The 18941-nt window shown below is 53.9% G+C and overlaps 7 protein-coding genes across 7 annotated transcripts; 4 read left to right on the forward strand and 3 right to left on the reverse strand.

The window, feature by feature from the left end:
- Positions 1-717: 717 nt before the first annotated feature.
- EsH8_VII_000947 (uncharacterized protein) lies at positions 718-1512 on the forward strand (the record flags this gene model as incomplete). Its single annotated transcript, XM_083271080.1, has 1 exon — positions 718-1512. The coding sequence occupies one exon, from the start codon at positions 718-720 to the stop codon at positions 1510-1512; it is 795 nt and encodes a 264-aa protein (XP_083128637.1).
- A 329-nt stretch (positions 1513-1841) lies between these two features.
- On the forward strand, positions 1842-3736 carry EsH8_VII_000948 (uncharacterized protein; the record flags this gene model as incomplete). The annotated part of the gene is made up of 2 exons (XM_083271081.1): positions 1842-1934; positions 2921-3736. 2 exons carry the CDS (start codon positions 1842-1844, stop codon positions 3734-3736), a joined length of 909 nt encoding a protein of 302 aa, XP_083128638.1.
- Positions 3737-4221: 485 nt separating this feature from the next.
- Positions 4222-6441, reverse strand: EsH8_VII_000949 (histone deacetylase RPD3; the record flags this gene model as incomplete). Its single annotated transcript, XM_083271082.1, has 4 exons — positions 4222-5253; positions 5303-5844; positions 5900-6200; positions 6256-6441. 4 exons carry the CDS (start codon positions 6439-6441, stop codon positions 4222-4224), a joined length of 2061 nt encoding a protein of 686 aa, XP_083128639.1.
- A 1126-nt stretch (positions 6442-7567) lies between these two features.
- Positions 7568-8732, forward strand: EsH8_VII_000950 (proteasome regulatory particle lid subunit RPN11; the record flags this gene model as incomplete). The annotated part of the gene is made up of 3 exons (XM_083271083.1): positions 7568-7633; positions 7726-7979; positions 8039-8732. 3 exons carry the CDS (start codon positions 7568-7570, stop codon positions 8730-8732), a joined length of 1014 nt encoding a protein of 337 aa, XP_083128640.1.
- An 820-nt stretch (positions 8733-9552) lies between these two features.
- On the forward strand, positions 9553-10468 carry EsH8_VII_000951 (uncharacterized protein; the record flags this gene model as incomplete). The annotated part of the gene is made up of 2 exons (XM_083271084.1): positions 9553-10333; positions 10407-10468. 2 exons carry the CDS (start codon positions 9553-9555, stop codon positions 10466-10468), a joined length of 843 nt encoding a protein of 280 aa, XP_083128641.1.
- Positions 10469-11077: 609 nt separating this feature from the next.
- EsH8_VII_000952 (uncharacterized protein) lies at positions 11078-11935 on the reverse strand (the record flags this gene model as incomplete). The annotated part of the gene is made up of 3 exons (XM_083271085.1): positions 11078-11426; positions 11496-11716; positions 11789-11935. The coding sequence occupies 3 exons, from the start codon at positions 11933-11935 to the stop codon at positions 11078-11080; spliced, it is 717 nt and encodes a 238-aa protein (XP_083128642.1).
- A 1420-nt stretch (positions 11936-13355) lies between these two features.
- On the reverse strand, positions 13356-15004 carry EsH8_VII_000953 (uncharacterized protein; the record flags this gene model as incomplete). The annotated part of the gene is made up of 4 exons (XM_083271086.1): positions 13356-14031; positions 14089-14425; positions 14696-14732; positions 14798-15004. The coding sequence occupies 4 exons, from the start codon at positions 15002-15004 to the stop codon at positions 13356-13358; spliced, it is 1257 nt and encodes a 418-aa protein (XP_083128643.1).
- Positions 15005-18941: the final 3937 nt, after the last annotated feature.

Raw genomic sequence — 18941 nt, forward strand, 5'->3', positions numbered from 1 at the left:
CTGCGAGAGAAAGGTTCGTGTCTGAAAGGGCATGCGACTCTGATGTAACGGGTGCATTGACGGGTCCGGGGCCAGTCCCGGCCGAAAAGGTTCATTTCGTCTTCTTTTTTAGCGCTGGCGGGCGACGTTGTATTAGTTCGGCCCCGCCCGTCAGATCGTGGGCCGTTGGCTTTTGGCATCGATCTATCGTTTTCCCGTCGTGGCTTGCCAGGGCCGGGCTGGCCTACTTTTGGATCCGTCTCGGATCCAAGGCGTTGCACGCCTCGAGGAACCTCCCGCGACCCAAAACCGACGTTTTCGGACCTTGGAGCGCTTATATTGACGGGCGTCCCAAGTACTCACCCAAGCTATGCATCGACAGTTGAACTGTCCTGGAGGTGGGACTACTCAATGCAAGGATGCCAGCAAGTGCTGGGCCAATGTTTCTTCTTGGATGCTCTTTGATATTTCCAGCACAAAATTTTTGATTTTTTTTGATCATTTTCTGTCGTGGCAGGTTTTGTCTACTAAATGCTGTGCGAGCATTGCGCATTGGGTGTTGAGCCCAATGCTCAGTGTAAGCCACCAAAGACAGAATGACGTCAAGATTTCAGTTTGCGCCGAGGGGCGACGTCAAACCAGCATGCTCCAGCGCAAGTGCGCGCAACGCCGTATAATAACAAAGAGAAGAAAAGAAAAAGAAAAAAAACATCACCTGCTCAAAATCGTGTTCGTATGATGGACGATTGGCAGGAAGCCGCGTTTTCGACCCGGCATGTCCACAACAGGGCGGGCAAGTCAAAATCCGGCGGAGGTCGCGGGCGACGCGGCGGCGGGGCGTTCGAGGTCAAGAGGGCGTTTGGCAGATACGACGTCAAATGCCCAAGTGCAGCCAGGCTGACTGCGGTCGCAAGCGAGAAGGAGAGCAGAAAGACCATGGGGCCGGGCATGGACATTTTCCGGCTGTCTGACGACGGTAGAGGTCTGCTGGGGGAGCTGTTTCTGCCGGGGGCTCTGGAGGCCAAAGTCATCTTGGCAGGCAGCAGGAAAACACTCGACGACTTGATATCACAGTTTGAGAAAGATGACGACGAGAATGGGGAGGAGGAAGAAGAAGAAGAAGAGGAGCCCCCGCAAAGAGAACCGGACGGCGGTTCCGGGGGTGACGATGCATCGCAAGACGGAAACCTGGAGGCATCGGAACACGAAGAGCGCGGCACAGAACACGGGGAGGAAGACAGAGAGCGCAGCCGGTTCCAGAATTTCGAGAAGAACAGCTTCCGCTCGCCAAAATTCTGGTTCCAATGGAAGGGGCTGGTGTTGAAATCTTCGACGGCACCGACGGACGGGGACGAGGGCTCTGCAACAGGCGGGACCAAGTCTGGGAGGGGCTACGTCGTGTTTTCTGGAAATGACTGCCGGTCCTTCAAAGGGACAATCAGCTGCGACGCCTTGGGCTGGAAGGACGTCTCTTTGTCTGGCTGGAAAGAGGTCTCCATGAGCGAGAGGGACGTTGCCTTTGCCTGGAGCTAGAGGTTGAGAATGCCTGGAACTGGCCCACGTGTTACCGCATGCCAGCCCCCATTGTCCCAGTCCTTAGAATCTTCGATAGCAGATCACGTAATGAGGATGCGAGACAATTTATTTAGTCTCTCAAGACATAGAATGGAAGGTTAAAAGATAGCGTGCACCGCTGAAGCTTGCCGTTTGACTGGGCTGGTGTACGACGGCTTGCATGCATTTATCTTTTGCCGCTTTAGCTCGTGGCCTCGTCAGTTTTCTCATGTTCCCAGAAAAAGCTCCTAAAGTTTAGAGGAAACTTAGACAAGCTCCCTGTTCTGGGCGGTTCAACTCCGTCAGTGATGGATGCGAAGAACCTGGACCCTGAAGAAGTGATCAATGTGGTAGATGTATATGCCTTGAGCAAAGCCTTCAGTGTCATGAGCAGCTTTGCTGTGAGCTCATCCCAAATCTGGTAAATATGCTGCTTGGGAACAGCACCACCAATGTTCACTTTGATTGCTTTCTTTCAATACTGCGACTCGTCTCGTTACTTCCTTTTCTCTGTATAAACTCACAGAGCCTTCATCTAGCAGTGCTGTGCGTATACAACCCACAGAGACCCAAACCAAAAATGTTCGCTGGATGCCTGAAAGCCTCTTGGTTCGAGGCAGCCCTGGAAACTTGTCGAAGGAACCTGTCTCCTGAAGGAACGACTACGTCTACGTAGCACGACCCGGTCCGCTGTAGAAATCACAGAAAGCACCGTTCACCGAGATCATTGTGCAAGACTTGGTTCATACTAAACAAGATTTGGCCTGTGGATCACCCCAGGGCGACCGACCTTGGACGTTCAACCTCACCCACTTCCCTCGTCCCTGCCGTGTGGGCATCGTTCCTTCCCGACTCACCGGCTCTTATTATCAAGCAAAAGCTTTTATCCCAGGCCGGTTTGTACTTCAACAACATTCCTTTCTTCACCGTCTGCAATCGGCTCCCCACCTCACCGGCTTTGCACACCATGCCGCCCAAGTAGGTCAGCTCTTCCGACAGAAGAAATCTAGCTAACTTGCAACTAAGGTCAAACCCAAAGAAGAAAACGCTTGCCGCCATCCAAGACACCTCACGTCGGGGGGTCAAGCGGAACTGCCCGTCCGTCGCTTCAACGTCACGAAGCAAGGTAACAAGAAACCCCTTGTCGTCAGCTTCATCTTCTAGCCGTACGGACGAGTTTGAACTGACAAGCTCATCACATGTAGAAATCCAAAGTCAAAAAGCAGGAGTCAGACTATTTCCCGTTCTTGTGAGTTTTTCTTCAGACTCGAAAGTCAACTCTCTCGTTCTCTCTCTCATACTCTCACACTCTCTCACCCACCATTTTTTCCCTGACAAGTTTCAAACGCTGATCCGCTGGCACGGCGTTTGCAGGGACCTCCCTCAGGAGCTCAGGAACCTCATCTACGCCCTCGCCTTCGACCGCCCGGCCGGCGTCAAGATCGTCACCAAGAAGCTGGCCAGCCCCGTTCGGCATAAGAGCTTGTTTGCCCAGGCGTGCGTTGTAGCTCGCCACCGCTGTGTCAGGGAGGAGGACCACATCGCCGCCCCCCTCCTCCGGTCCTGCAAGGCCATCCTCGCCGAGGCCCGCGCGATGCTCTACGCCAACCCCTTTGTCGCGGAGGACATGGAGACCGCAGCCGTCTGGCTGCGGGACCTGGGCCCGGCCAACAGGGCCTGTCTGCGGAGGGTCCGAGTCCAGGCCAGACGCAACCAGAACCAGGACTCGCGCCCAGGCGTCTCGTCGCCCCTCGGCAACTCCGACCAGGACCGCTACCGGAGCACGAGCACCAGGGTGGCAAAGCTGCTGTGCAACGCCGGGGACCTCGAGTATCTGCGGCTGGGGTACCGCTATAATACGACCAACCTCTCGATCGCCCGCCCCAAGTTGAGGGCCCCGCCGGCGTCCGAATGGATCTTCGCCGCCCGCAGGATCGCAGAGGCCCTGTACGACGACTTCCGCCCCGTGTTCTCCGAGGGCCTCAAGCGGGGACTTGCGCCCGGCCAGCTGTGCCGGCTCCTGCACGTCTCTCGGGTCAACTTCAGCGGCCGGCTTTGGGTGGAGCGGGATCCCAGACATCTTTCCCTCGCCGAGGTCGAGGCCGCCGAGGCCGAAGTGGTGGGGCACTTGAAGTTGCTTCTCGAGAAGAACCTCAAGCATCGCCTTCATCCACGCTATAGAAAGGATGCTGTTGATGCCTGAGCGGCTCCCTATTCTGTCTGGCGATGCTGCCTTCTTCTGCTGGTTCTTAATATCTGACCGGATTGGATCGGGCCAGGGGGGAAAGGAAACCCTGACCTTGCGGCATGCGTTTGCGAGCGAGGGCAACTTTGTGGCTGTGAGCGATGGACTCTGGCACCAAGACGTTCGGGCGTGGCACTTTGGCATGAGAAAAAAGAAGAAAGGCACGAGTGTAACAATAGGAAACCCCTACTACATGCTACTACGCCTTGGCTTTCTATGATACATCCGGCGAGGAAGAGTCGCCGGTAAAAACTGCGCATGGGGCGGCGTAAGAGAGTATCAACAAAAAGCAAACAAGCAAATCAACGATCCCAAAGTTTCACGCCAATAAATTCCCTTGAAGCCATCCGTCCTTGAAACGCCCGGTACTACTTCTCCCAGCGTATGCGCGCCTGAACGATCCCAACGTGTCATCATAGCATCTTGCAGTGAGACTAGGGCCACTACTCCTTCTTTGCAGCATCTTCCACCGGCTTCTCGTCAACATCCATCTTGTCTTCCACGGGTTCAGGGGCCTTCTCCTCGGTCTTTTCGGCGGCCTCTTTGTCGTCTTCTGTAGTCTCTTTGGCTTCGGCCGTCGGCTCTTCGGAAGCGGGCTTCTCTTTGGGCTCCTCTGATTTGGGTGCTTCTGGTTCCTTCTCGGGCTCTTTGTCGGACTCTTTGGGAGGTTCCTCGGTGGGCTCGGTAACCTCGGTAGACTCAGTAGCTTCAGCTGCCTCGGCTGGTTCCGTCGTCTCCACAGCAGGTGGTTCCGCAACGGGCTCGGCGGAAGGCTTGCGGGACGCGGGCTTGTCTTCCTTTTCTTCCTTCTCAGCTACCTGGGCCGGCTCCGCCTCAACTTCCTCCTTCTTGATCGTTGTTGTGACCTCCTCGGCATCAGCGCTGTCGCCCATCCCGACGTCGCCGTCTTCGTCCACGACGTCCTCTTTGGTGGCCTCCGGAGCGGCCTCCTTCTCGGGAGCCTCCTTCTCGGCCACCTCCTCAGTCTCGGCGGGGTTCTCCAGGGTGATGTCGGCGTCGACGATGGGTTCGGCATTGGGGGCTTCTTCACCTTCGGGGGCACCGTTGACGGGCGATGGCGCCCCGCTCTCAGCCTCGGTTTCAGCTTGGCGGTAGTCACCAAATGTCCGCTTCTTGGCGTTACGAGGGCGCGTCATGCCATTTGCCTGGTCCATATCTTCGTCGTCGCTGTCTTCGAAATCGGCCTCGTTGCGCGTGCGCTGGTCCCAGCGACGCTGGGTCATGCGCTCATCGGGGTTCTCGTCCTCGTCCAAGTCGTTGAGCTCGGCCTCCTCCTCGTCCGTCATACCGCCGAAGGGTTGGCGGGGCACATCTTGCATTTGGACAGAGGGGACAGGCTGTGTGTGCCTAAGGTTGTCGATGACGGCGGCCTTGATCTTTTCGAGGTATTCGAAGCTGTTGGAGTTCTCCATGTTTGATGGGCGAACATTCAGTTCGAAATCGGGGGCATAGTACTAGAGTGGGGTCAGTCGCGTCTTCGTGGGAGGGAGCAGAGGAACCTACTTCATAGTATTCGTTGTAGGGTAGTGTCTTAGGCAGATGCTTTCCAACGAGAACACCAGTCTCAAATGCCCACGTTCGGGCGACGTTGCGCATGGTGTAGCCACCACCGCCGAGAACCAGCGTGGGCAAGCCAAAACTCTTAACATATCCAACGCAGTTGGCGTGGCCCTCCATGCTGAGGTTGAAGCAGCCCAGTCGGTCACCAGACAGACTGTCACCACCACACTGCAGGACAACAGCCTCGGGTTGGTAGAACTTCATGACATGCTCGATGACCGGCTCGAAGATGGATTTGTAGGATGCGTCGTCGATACCGTCGCGGAGAGGGAAGTTGACGGCGTAGTGCTTGCCGGTGCCGATGCCGATGTCGCGCAGCTCTCCAGTACCGGGGAAGTATTCGCCGTACTTGTGGAATGACACGGTCATAACTCGATCGGTGGTGTAAAATGCTTCCTCGACACCATCGCCGTGGTGGACGTCGATATCGATATATAGGACGCGCTTCTTGAAGCGCAGCAATTCGAGGATGCCGAGGACAATGTCTGCAATACCGTTAGAAGACTGCACCGCCGTGTAAATATGCCGAGTCGCCATTACCATTGACGTAGCAGAAACCACTGGCTTCGCTCTTCTTGGCGTGATGGAGGCCACCAGCCCAGTTGACTGCGATGTCGCACTTTTGCCGGTTGAGACGGGCGGCGCCCTCCATGCTGCCGCCGGCACTGATACCGCAGAACTCAAATAGGCCGTCAAAGACGGGGCAATCGTCTCCGACGTTGTATTTTCCCTGCTCCTTCTGGTAGGCGTCCATGTTGTCGGGGGTGACCTTTTGGAGGAAGTCGATGTACTCGTCTGTGTGGAACTGGGTCATCTCTCCCCTAGTCGCCGGTTTCGCGCGCTGCGGGTTATGGGTTAGCAGCTATCGGGTCGCAACTGGCGGGCATTCGACGTACATAGATTTCCATGTTCTTGAACAGATCGTAGTGCATGATCAAGCTGTGGGCAAGGCGAATGCGGTGCGGCTTCATGGGGTGACCGGTCACATAGGCGTAATTGCCAATGTCGGAGTCGTAGAAATAGGCGACCTTTTTTGGCGTCGCTGAGCCATTGGCCAGAGCCACCGATCCGAGTGGTGACATGGCGCCGGTCGTGGTTCTGTTGATCGCGATGGTGTGTGTACTATGCCAGTCTGTACGGGGTAGTGGAAAATTGGTGGTGGGCGGGAGGGAAGGATGGGAAAAGGTGCGAAGGCTGCGCGTGGGAGCTCTGATCGGCTCGGCCCCAGAATTCCCAAGGCTGCGTGGAACGCCGAGTGCAAGCCAATGGGCAGGCTCGGTGAGGGACAGGGGACAGAGGCTGGCAGGAGGTTTTCAGCCAATCAGCAAAAGCTGAGGTAAGGTGGCAGGGGCCGGCGTCACCAATGATCCGGCCAACAGTGTTGTTTGATTCGTCATCAGAAGCCGGGTTGTGCCAGCCGACATCGTCCAATGAGCATGGCCTGTGGAGCACCGAGCAGGGTCGATACAGGCGGGAGACGGAGGGGGCATACATCATCGCCAGGACCTAGAGATGGACCAGAGGGAGAATGATAATGAACATCAGAAAGCTTTAACCAGTAGTACAAGCAGTATCGGGAATCTAAAAGACTGGGGTGAATCAAAATGTGTTTAAAGCGTGAGATAACGAACCTAATGATAAGCCATCAATTTTCGATAAACATGTACATCTGTCTCTGGCATGCGTTGAAGTGTGTGTGTGATGTTAAGGCGACGAAGAGGGAAGGCGGTGTGACTAGTACATTATGCTTGAATGCGGCATAACTGTGGCTCAACTTCCCTCCAAACCAACACAACTCAAGCTCGCAAATAGTGTGGTGTTATTTCTGATCCCATATGTCGTCAAAACTCCATATCAGCCTTATGTCTAAAAATGCTTATTGAATATAGAAAAATTTATTTTATCCGCAGCTTGGGTGCGCCTGCCTCTGTAACTGTCTGAGCCAAGCTTGGGTGCGCCACAGTGGCACGTGACTGTTTGTAAGCCAAAACGGTACGTACTGGACCAGGCTAGCTCCGCCGGGTCCTTTTTCGCCAGGCTGCTCAGAGCTGTCGTCAACAACCCACGACCCAGCTGCTTCCGTCCGACTCCATCGCCCTAATCCGCCCCCTCCAACAACCTCACGAACATCTTCCACCGCGCGACAACCATTCCGACTCAACCTTCCCACCGTATTCCTCCACTACATTTCCCGAACACATCAACATTATGGAGCGCTTTCGCAACATGCTCCAGTCCCAAGGCCTGGGCGGCCTGGGCAGCCAACCCGGAACGGTAAGGACATCCCACCTCTTGGAGCCTTGGAGCTGCTTCGACAGCTCCGGGAACCCACTTGTTCGCGATAATGTGCTAATTTTGCACGCCAGGACAACACACAGCTCATTGACAACTCCGAAACCGTCTACATCTCTTCCCTCGCCCTCCTCAAGATGCTGCGACACGGCCGCGCTGGTGTTCCCATGGAAGTCATGGGTCTGATGCTGGGAGAGTTCGTTGACGACTTCACGGTGCGCGTGACCGACGTTTTTGCCATGCCCCAGAGCGGTACCGGTGTCAGTGTAGAGGCTGTCGACCCTGTGTTCCAAATGAAGATGATGGACATGTTGAGACAGACCGGAAGGTGAGACTGGCCTCCCGATCTCTGCCATGTTACATGCACTGACAAACACGCTCGAACAGACCCGAGGCCGTCGTCGGCTGGTACCACTCGCATCCTGGTTTCGGTTGCTGGCTTTCTTCCGTCGATATCAACACTCAGCAGTCTTTCGAGCAGCTGACCCCCCGCGCCGTCGCCGTCGTCGTCGATCCCATTCAGTCCGTCAAGGGTAAGGTCGTCATCGATGCCTTCCGCCTCATCAACCCCCAGTCGCTCATGCTCGGCCAAGAGCCGCGGCAAAGCACGAGTAACTTGGGTCACCTGAACAAGCCCTCGATCCAGGCCTTGATCCACGGCCTGAACAGACACTACTACTCCATCGGCATCAACTACCGGAAGACGGCGCTGGAGGAGAACATGCTGATGAACCTGCACAAGCACGTCTGGACCGAGGCTCTGGAGATGAACGATTTCAGGCATGAGGCCGACTGCAACAAGGAGCGCTTGGAGCGCCTGGTCAGCCTGGCCGAGGGCTATGAGAAGCGGGTCAAGGAGGAGACCGAGTTGACCAAGGACCAGCTGAAGACCCGCTACGTCGGAAAGCTCGATCCCAAGAAGCACTTGGAGGACGTTGGCCAACAGCTGATCGAGGACAACATCGTGTCCGTCTCGCGACAGATGATTGACAAGGAGGCGACGATGCCCAAGAAGGACGCACCGGCGGGTGCCAAGGACAATTCAAACGGGGATTCTATGGACGTGGAGGAGGAGTTGTAAACGGGAAAAGGCCATGATTCAGGGACGGTCCGACGGCGGGATACCAGGACTTTGCCAACACTGTATGATTAGGCGTTTGGGTGGTTGGGAACACAACATCTAGAGACCCCGCCAGGCATAAGACGACTTTGAACTCAAACAGCATGGTATGAACGAGACCTTGGTCCGGCCTTCGGATCCTTCGCTTCATTTGACTCGCGTGAATTGAATGAAGTGTTGATGGCTGCCGTTGTTACCAGGCGACGATGCCGCGGACAGCCCTTTGTGCTACTTGGGAAGCCTCAGCCATTCCCCCTTGTCCTAAGCCCAGCGATGCCGTTCTAATTGTTTTGTTTTACTGACAAACACCCAGAACAAACCAGAAGGACATCTGCCTCAATGCGCATTGTTCGGGGACATCGGCTGTGCTCGCCAAGTCTCGCAAGAGCTTGCACGTCGACGCAACTATATAATTTCTAGTAACGAATTATTCCAACAAGGTAGGCTGCCATGAATCACCCACGATCATTCACTACACTCCCACAGCAAGCAGCGCCTCTGAATCGTCGCCCAAAAGTTGCACTCTTGAAGCATGAGTCGTTCTCAATCAAAACGCCCGCCTGGCTGGAGATCTTTCTTCTGTTTCCCGTCAAGATTTAAACCTAGTGTGGCTAAACTCAGCGACGAACCATCAACCGCAACCTCCGACCCCCTTAGCAAGCAGTATCGTCGTAGAATCTTCGGCCGTCGAAGAGATTCATCTGGCCTGGTTCCCGGTAGAATCAGAAAACTTGGAGAACGCTTCGAACCTCTCCGTCATCCTTGTTGGCACTTCAAGCACATGCCTTCTCTCCCTTCGCCCGTTTCGGACCGGAGCGGCCGGCTTTTACTGATGGACGATGAAGATGTATGCCCCGACACCTGGACAACTGCTTCCCGATCCACGCATGGAGACGACACGGGAACGCAACAACAGCTACCCAGCACAACTCGCATGAGCCCGGCAACAACCTACGAGGTCCTGCATCGCATCGGGCAGACCTTCTCTCACGTTCAACACGCTGTCTGCGGCAACGCAGCCATGGTGGCGTACGGTTTCACCGCGCGACCTCCCTCGCACGTCAGCGTCGTCTGCCCGGTATACGCCAGGGAGGTCATCAAGTCGTGGGCCGCGGCCACCGGCGGCATGGCCATCTACCCGGGCGACCCAGACGTCATCGGCGTTGCCGATGCCGACGGCGAGGTCTGGAAGGTCAGGATCAAGCCGCTGGACGGCGCCGAGAGCTTCGAGATGCTCGAGACGGTGGGCATGGCGTTTGGCGGTGGCGGGGCGGTGACGCGGGTGCTGACGATGCCGGCGCTCGTGAATCAGATTGCCCTGTCATATGTTCACGGGCGGCACGTGGGCGATGAGTCGCGCATGGCGGCGCTGGCGGGGGATCTCGTCTGGCTCCTGGGGCGGATCTGCGAGGAGGGCGCAGAGTCCGAGCATTTGCTGCGAGCGAAAAGCGTCCCTGCCGTTAGGGACCCGAGGTTCTGGTCCGACTTTACGACGGCTTACCCGGAGATTGCCGGGCTGTTCTATGATGCCGGATTCCGGCCTGATGGCTGTCCGACGATTGGTGATTCGAGGGGCAGCGAGAGGGCGTCGGCCGGGCCGGATGGGTCGGAACGTTTTGCGTCTCAAGAATCCAGAACAACTAACAGAAGGCGGCGATCCCATGCAAACTCGGGCGCCCGATTCCGGCGCCGTTTGAGAGAGGGGCCAAATATGACGAGAGCGGAGATCAGGAGGGTAATGGTAGACAGGCTGTCGAGTCGCAGGCCTAGGAATGGGTGCTGACTGGCTGGTGCGATTGGGAGTTTATGTCTCTAATTTGTTTCGTGAGAGCAGCCTCTTCGGCAAGTGATCAGTACATTGGTTTGTGTTTCCTTCCGTTATGATATTCATTGCATTGTCATTTTATGAAAGACTGGTTCACACTTTACAAGTGATTGATTTCCAAGTACATTTATTGTTCTTCTCCGACTAGTACTCCAATCAGAGTTGATTCTTCCCTTTGGTTATGCCCCCCCCGCCCTAAAACCCCCTTCTATGAAATTGCGGCTGAAGAGCCTTGTAAGACGGTAGGTTTGAAAAAAGAAATTCGAAAAAAATCTTATACAAGTGTTTCTGTTCAATCCCGTCTCTATCTTGAACGCCTTTTTGATACTGTTGAAATCCCTAGGCTTTGCGCTATCGCTTGTAGACATATGAAATCCTCCCCTCCAAACTCCTAATCGCTCGTTCTAATTCACGTGGTATATGCTGAGTAACTCAGAAAATTCCTTCCTTTTCCCTCTCCCATGACAGAGTGTCTAGACATTTATGACCGCTGCTGATGCTGGTACTGGTTGTGGTACTGTTGATACTGCTGCTGGTACTGCTGCTGGTACTGTTGCTGGTACTGTTGTTGTTGGTACTGAGGAGGCTGCTGGTTGTTGTACTGTTGCTGTTGCACATATTGGTTGCTGCTGTTGCTGCTGTTGCTGATGTGGACAGCGGGGGCGGGGAAGGCGTCCCGCTTGCGTCGCTCTTGGATCTCGATAGACTCGAGTGATTGTTCGCTCCGGCTTTGAAGGGGGACCTGCTTCATAGAGCCGCGGTGGACGCCGTTCGCCTTGAAGTAGCGGAAGTCGAGCCAGCAGATGATGGTAGCGTAGCCTGCGATCATGCTGTTGAGAGTCCGTGTTAGTGCGTCTGTAGCTATTGGAGGGAGCCGTTTGAGAAGGGATGGAGCTTACCTGAGCAAAACGCCGACCACAACCACAACCCAGCCGAGAGTGCAGCTGATTCCCACGCAGCTGCGGGTCTGGGACTGGATTCCCATGTAGACGACGGCACCCCAGAAGACAACCTCCAGGCAATTGAGAATGAGGTTGGCCTTCAGGCTTGCCCACCGTTTCAGTGCGGCGACATGTCCGGTGAGAACCTGGTAGAGGATGATGATGAGAGATTTCGCGGCCTGCAGGGGACTTCTTGTTAGAACGTTGTCAATCTGCGACTAGCGCGTTATGGTTATCAGATCTGAACTCACCATGCCCAGAGCCATGGTACCGGATCTGCCTCGCGGGGCATTCGGAAGGAAGATGCGTGCGACTGAGAGACCGAGAGCCACTACCACCATCACAAGTTGGACCATGTGAATCGGGAACTTGAGTCTGGAGTCGAAGAGTCCCGCCATTTTGATGCTGGGAAGTTGGTAGGGTGAGGTGGGAGGTTTTGTGGTTGAAAGAGGGTGTTAGTTAGAGTTGGCGACGGGAGAGAGTCTTCTATGTGGAGGTTGAAGCTGGTGATTGGTATTGTTGCTGCTGTGTTGAGCTGGATGAAGAAAAAAAACTCGATATCTGACTAGGACCATGGCCATCTATATACATGCAAACAACATCTCCATCTTACGCGTATTGCGTATCTTCAGAAATTTTGATACCCGTTCCCATAGTGTTGTGCTGGGCTTAGCAACACAGCCGCAGCCTGCGGACTGTATTGGAGATTCTCTCGGTCTCGGTTTTTTTAGGGGCTCGCTTTGCTGTGCAGCTATTGCACCGCAGATTTGCTATGTGTGTTGCTAGCCAACAAGCCCCGGAGTTAATACACAGCCCCCCTACCAACCACTATGTACGACACCTCGGTCTCGGTTTCACCCTTTGTCAAAACCACAGAACCACTAAGATCAAACATACGCGTATCCACCCAATAGAGTTATCCATGTTCTTTTCAATCTCCATTCTTCCCGTCTTGTCCATGACAACAGGGCGGTTCCGCGCCAAGATTAGATTGACACGCATCAGTCCGGGCCCAGAATCAGGGCTCTGGTGGAGCATTGAGCTGTCTTGCGGGTTTGACAGGGCCCTGACAAGTCTGCCTCTGGCGCCATCAGGAATACGCCTCGCTGCCATGTGGGGACTGAAAGCGAGGTGCAGGGCCTTGATGCGAGGCTCGGTTTTCGCTCGACAACGTGATTCACGACTTAACCTTTTCTCATCTACAACTCTTATTGCTTAATTCTCCTTTAAGATGTCGCAAGTGCCGGTCTCAAACTACCGGCGGAAACAGAAAATGGTATCTAATCTTTCGTAACACTATAATACGATACGACCATTGAACTCTAAGCCGCACGGCGGCACCGCCGCATTACACATATCCGTGGTATGCCTCCTGTCTTGGCATCGTTGTATACCTCCCGTCTTGGCGAGCAACACCTCTCGACTTGGCTCGCAATACCTTCTGGACTTGGCTCCCGAAAGCTTTTTCTCTCTCCCTCTTCCAAATGCTTTTCTGTACTCCATAATTCCCTTCGAACCTCGAGCTGTCGACTTTTATCAAGACCATGGTTCCTCTGCAGTTGGGTTCTGTTGTCCCCTTGCGAATAACTTTGGGAAAGCTAACCATTGAGTTGCAATCCATAGATCGCCACACCAATACCGCGCTGGTTACCCCGCAGCATCTTCGTGTAGCGCGAGAACACATGCGAGATCATATCGCTTACCTCCGAACCCGCACCATACTCCGGTGGTCGTTGATAGCGTCTATTGCTGGCCAACATGCTGCATCGCACAATAGTCGATGATCCTCTGCGCAACCAACTACACCTGACCGCTTTGTTATTGTTCAGGGCTCTGTCCGGAGGACTCAATCTTGCCCCGAACATCGCTTCTTGATGTAGATGGAGATGCATCCGGAGCTCTCGGCGACCCGGACGAATCCCACACAACTGCGCCGAAATATCCCCCATCCTCCGGAGTGTTTCCCCTGTCGATGTGCCGCCGAGGTGGAGGCTTGAGCGGCGTGGATAACTCGAGCTCCTGGCTGCCGAACGACAGGAAGCGGACGCCCTCTTCTGTCTCGACCCTCGTCAAAGATATCATGGTGCCCTTACGAGGCGAGTCTTCATCGTATGGCGTGACATGCACGGCGGGAGGGGGCGTCACGTCTGCAGATTCACTAAGGTCCGTCCGGACGTTTTCCGGGTCTCCGCCAGGCTGCAACCCTGAAAACTCCCTGGACCTCCTCTTTTGGCTTAGAACGCCCCCGTCGGACTGCGTGAAGAGCTCAGTGTCGGCGCTCTCGCCAAGATTGGGTCGGTGATATGTTCGCGTTCTGGCACTCGGGGTCTGTACGCCGAGAAGGGGACGCAGTGTTGGAACGCAGACGCAGATGATTGCGCAACTCAGTTCCGTGATTGACCAAATTCCGGCAATGACGGTGTTGTAAGTACCGTCATCTGAAGTCGAGGACTTGCGGAGCGTCGTGATACGAACGACAGATATAGCGCACGTGCTGTGGACCACGGTTAGCAGGGAGGAACAATACTGGCTGTATCAGCAAGCGACTAACAAGAACCCGAGGCCAAAGGTGCCCATGAGGACGATCTTCTGCCTCATCGGCAATGGCACTGTACGCAAGAGCGGCAGAGGCATAACAAAGATGACGACGTCGGTTGCAAGGTTGATTGATGATCCAATGAGCCACCAGTCCAAGAGCGCTATGCATCTGCCGGGAACTGTAAGGTCCCAGAGGCTCCGCAGAGGTATACATGCAAGGCAAAGGGATACCACCTGCGTGATTCCAAAGGCGACTATGAAGGCGAGAAAGATGATGCAGAGATTTTGGTACGCCGGTAGGGGGAACACGCGACGATATTGTAGAAGGAAAGCGGATTTGATCACGGGAACTGTCTTGAGATTTGGTTAGCGTGTTTTGCCAGAGAACGAACGTGTAGCCCTCACAGCTTGGTAAACAGCAACGGCCGCGATTGAAATCTGGGGAGATTGGGTCAGCAAGCTGGCTTGTAAACTTCGGAACGTGACATGTAAGTACCTCTTGAGTTTTGAAAAAGTTTTCGCGAGACAGCGTGGCTTGGTGCAGGCCATCTCCGAAATGGGTGTCTTCAACGATCAACCAAGTCAGCCACGTCAAACAACTTGACAAAATATTGACTTACTTATCAGCATCAAAAGTCCAGTCACAAGAGCGAGGAACTGTATTTCTATGTTAGCCCCAATGTATTTGGCGATTCCTCCCCGCCTCACAGCGTCGGACATACGTATGAAGCCACCAACGCCGAGTCATCCCACCCCCAGCTTCTCAATATCAAGGCGCGAACGTGGACTCGCAGAGCCGTGGCGACAGTCGCGAGGAACAGCGCCGTTACCGTCACGCCGATAACAAGAGGCTGTCTTGTTTCGTTCGGGTCTATAGACAGGGAATCCGAGGTCCCTGCTAGCATGTCCACTCCCGTTGTCGCGTCCATGACCTTCGAGTCCCTTTTGCCACCATGCGGGGACTCAAGTAATATTTTCGGTTATCTTGGCGTTTACGGCGTCTTCGGCGGCTTTACGCCGCGCCAACTATTCGGTCGTTGGTGGTTCTTTCAAATTCTGGGCCGTAGCATTACGCAAGTAGGCTGAAATCGTGATCGACTCATGTTTCGGTTCGCTTAGTAACTGCGAAGCCGATCAAGAACAGCTCAGGTCTCTTTGGGACCGAGCCAGAGTATTGCAATGAAATCACAGATAAGGATGAGATTGTATGATCTCCGCGGATCCCGGATGGCAAGGAGGCAGGTAATATTCACCCACAGAGCGGGAGAGATAGAGTTGGCGCTAGTAACAGAGTTGCTGCGAGCTCGCAGGGATTTAGAAAAACGCTTGGATATCCTGTTGGTCACCTCGGTCTGCATGGGCATGACTCGTTATGAATCACTCTTTGGTCGACATGCTCCCATGCCGGAGTTTTGAAGACCTGTAGCGACTATTTCATCAAGGGCAAGGGTCATTTATGTTGTTCAGGCCATGATGGGTAAGGTGTTTGAACTCCAGTTCGGGTCCGAGTTTACCGTTGGCAGGATCCAGTCATCAGAGGCTATAAGTAGCAAACTATCTTAGGGTGCTCCACGGATAAGGGTCCGATCTCTATTGCAAAGAAAGCAGCCGAGCTAGATAAAGCAAAAGGGCTGATTGCTTTTGGCCGCTTCTTGCCGAGCCTTTTTTGGCCGTTTCGTTTTATGCATCTGCTGAAAGTATTTCGACTAAGTTCTTGTCGAGATCTTAGACTACCGGTACCTATTGCCGACGGCGTTTTCATCTGTCTTTTGATTCGGACGAAATGATTTGGAGCCTGTTTGAGATTTCGGCCTGAGTGGGAGATCAGGCCTCGGACCCCTCTGATCACAACGATTTTGAGACTAACGGCGTATTTGAAACACGCAAGAATGCCAATTCGCCAGAACCTAGATCTCGGAAATACATACTACCCTGAGCATCTTAAAATCATACTCCGGATGAATGCGCCTGGAGGAGGTGAATTTTTATGTGTGCAAGTATGCACATCGTAGACACTCGACCAACTCGTAAACCGCTAGCAAGCAGCTAACGGCATGAGGCAACGCGTCCGCTGAATAAGGGATAGTTTTCTGGCAGAATTCAGGATGGTCCGTCAAGGAAAGCTGTGGTTGAGATGAATTGGAGCGGAGGATTGGCCAGACTGCTGAGCGCCCTTTATAACAAACTTAATAGATCTCCAATTAGCGGTTCACGAGTTGGTCGGGTGTCTACGTTACTTGACGAGTTCAAGTCTACCGATATGGAAATTCACCCGAGAGAAAGAACGGAAATAACTTTATGCAAAGCTCAAGTCCGTCCGAACTCATATGCAACTTGAGACACACAACGGCCGTCTGGAGGTAGGACTGCCTTCCAAGTATCCGATATCCAATCTTTCAAAGCATCTTTAACTCTCGCCTAATGGAACCTCTCCCCTCTCCCTGTATATTTGAACCGAGAATAGTGGTTGCGCTTAAAAGCAAGCAATCGTTCAGAATCATCAACTCGTTGAATAGCTAATCTACCCCTTTATAGCTGTGCTAATGCTAACACATCTTGCGTATGGACACTGCTCCTCGGAGTTTATCCATCAAGCGTTTTCAACTCAAACCAACTCTGCATCTCTTCCGACCGACCACCTTTGATTAAAGTTGTAGGTTAACTAATTGAGCTCTCCAACCCACAGTTTTTCTCCGGGAAACTGAACACACCACTGTGAAAATAATAGATATAGCGATACCGCAGTCTGTGATTGGAACTGACAAGGACTAGAAACACTTCTAGCCTGGTGACTCCCATATCTGTATTTCATCTCTCATGGACGAAACTGTCTTTGGAACCAGAGTTGATTCTTTCGATCGCGGCATCATTTCTTCATTCAGCATTGGATGTGAAAAGTACGCGTGGTCGGCAGGTAGAATGGTAGCGTTTTCGAAGCATGTTTCAACATTTTGTACTAGACGGTGGGATTGGTCGGCCGGGGAATTTTGCATATAGAATTTTGCAGATGGAAATCGGCGCTTCTGAACGGGTGTGGCAAAGAGGGGAAACTTCGAGGGTGGATATGTCTGGGTCATAGACATATCAGCAAGGCCATTCTCGGGAAGGTGTCGAGACTTAATCGAATCAGTGGGACGTCGTCTTGGGTTTACGATTAGCAAAGACGAGAGGGTGCCGGAGTTTGAACTTCGGCAAAATAGACAGCAAGCGTCTAAACCACAATGATATACGCTATCCGTTTCGTCTCGTGAGGAAAGCCGAAACGTAGCTGAGCTTCAATTCAGATAGTACGGCTTGTTTGGAATGCTTCTAGAAGTGCTAATCAGTTGAAAGAATATGACGAGAACTCCGAGAAGAGGATGTTGCCGGCGCATTGAACTTGGTATGGTAGATCGACGCACATTTTCGGGATTACGCCTGCTGGCACCGAGGGAAACATGACATCTACATGTAACCAGTCTGGATCAAGATGAAGGTACTGTTGAAGCTTTGCTTTCGACATCAATACGGGGAATTGGTAAATTTTGATTTCCTTGCGCCTTTGACGGTTGAAATTGTGTACAAGGCTTGAGTTGTTCCGCGAGTAGAAGAAGGAACTATCCAGCCGTTGACCTTAGCTTTCGCGTAAAGGAAAGGCCGGTGATACGGAATGGGATTGAGAGATGTTGCTCCAAAGTTACCTCTTGGGCAGTATGAAGGCTTGCGGAGAGACGGTTCAATAATATCACCACTTCGACAGCAAAACACAACCACCAGACGGAAGACACGCGACGCCACCCCGAATAGCCAAGAGACGCGGACCCAGACCTGCATGCTCGGCCACCTCGAAGAAGCCTTTTTCCTCCCCACCCTCTACAACACCACGGCACGCAGAACCGCTAGCACAATCAACATAGGGCAACGCGCTTTTCTCTGCGACCCCTCCTCACGCACCACGCCCTCCCCCGAGGCAAGGTACCCGGGCTGACGGACAGGTGATTGGTGGGCCACCATACGCCCAGGGTCGGGACGCGCCCAGGATCAGAACAGACCACAGGGAAGGGCGAAGGATTGTGGAGTGAGGATTTCCGAAGAAAATCTTGCACGAGGACAACCTATCACAACCCGCTTCTTGTTCGCGCTAGGTGCCCAGGTTAACTTTTCTTGGTTTCGCGTTGGCTTCTCTAATGGGGGCCGGGCAACACCGCCGAGTGCTGCTTGTTTTTCGGAGTCGGAGACTCTGTGACACGAACCAAGATGCCTCTCATTGGCGACGTACATTGGCGAGCGCCGAAGGGAATTCCAGAACCGCGGATCCATCCACACTTTGAGGGGGCGTGGAGGGTAGGACCCCGGTCTTCTTTCAGGAAAGATGTTCCGTTAGCGCCGCCTTGTGGGAGCTGGGGTCACGAGATTCGACATCTGTCGGCTTCAGCGCGGCCTGTCCAACGCCCGATTGGAACAGTTTGGCGGAAGTCCATGCCGTCAGGTGTCTACGTTGGGTGTGCCGGAACCCCGGACAACAAAAGACCTGGGGCTGCCATGATGCAGCCAGATACCGATCTAGGAGGATGGACTCATTGACACCTTACCGGTCTAGCCTGCGTTGGGCGTGTAGTTTTGTTCTAGCCGTATGGGCGGCTTTGGATGCAATGCAGCAAGTTTTGCATGCAGAGAGCCTAACCTTCTGCCTACCTGCCTGCTCGCCTGCCTGCCGGCTCCTGTTATTCCCAAGATCCTAGTTGCCAGCTATTAGCGCTGTGCCGCCGCAGGACATTTCAGAGGCGCCGAGATGTATCGGGTTGTCGGTGCGAACCTTGCAGCGGCGACTCCAAATCTCACTGCTCTTCGCCTTGGCATAGGCTGGCATACTGATCGGGGTGGCTA

The sequence above is a fragment of the Colletotrichum jinshuiense genome, chromosome 7 (genome assembly GCF_051148585.1).
Source record: "Colletotrichum jinshuiense chromosome 7, complete sequence".
In the NCBI taxonomy this organism is placed as follows: Eukaryota; Fungi; Ascomycota; class Sordariomycetes; order Glomerellales; family Glomerellaceae; genus Colletotrichum; species Colletotrichum jinshuiense.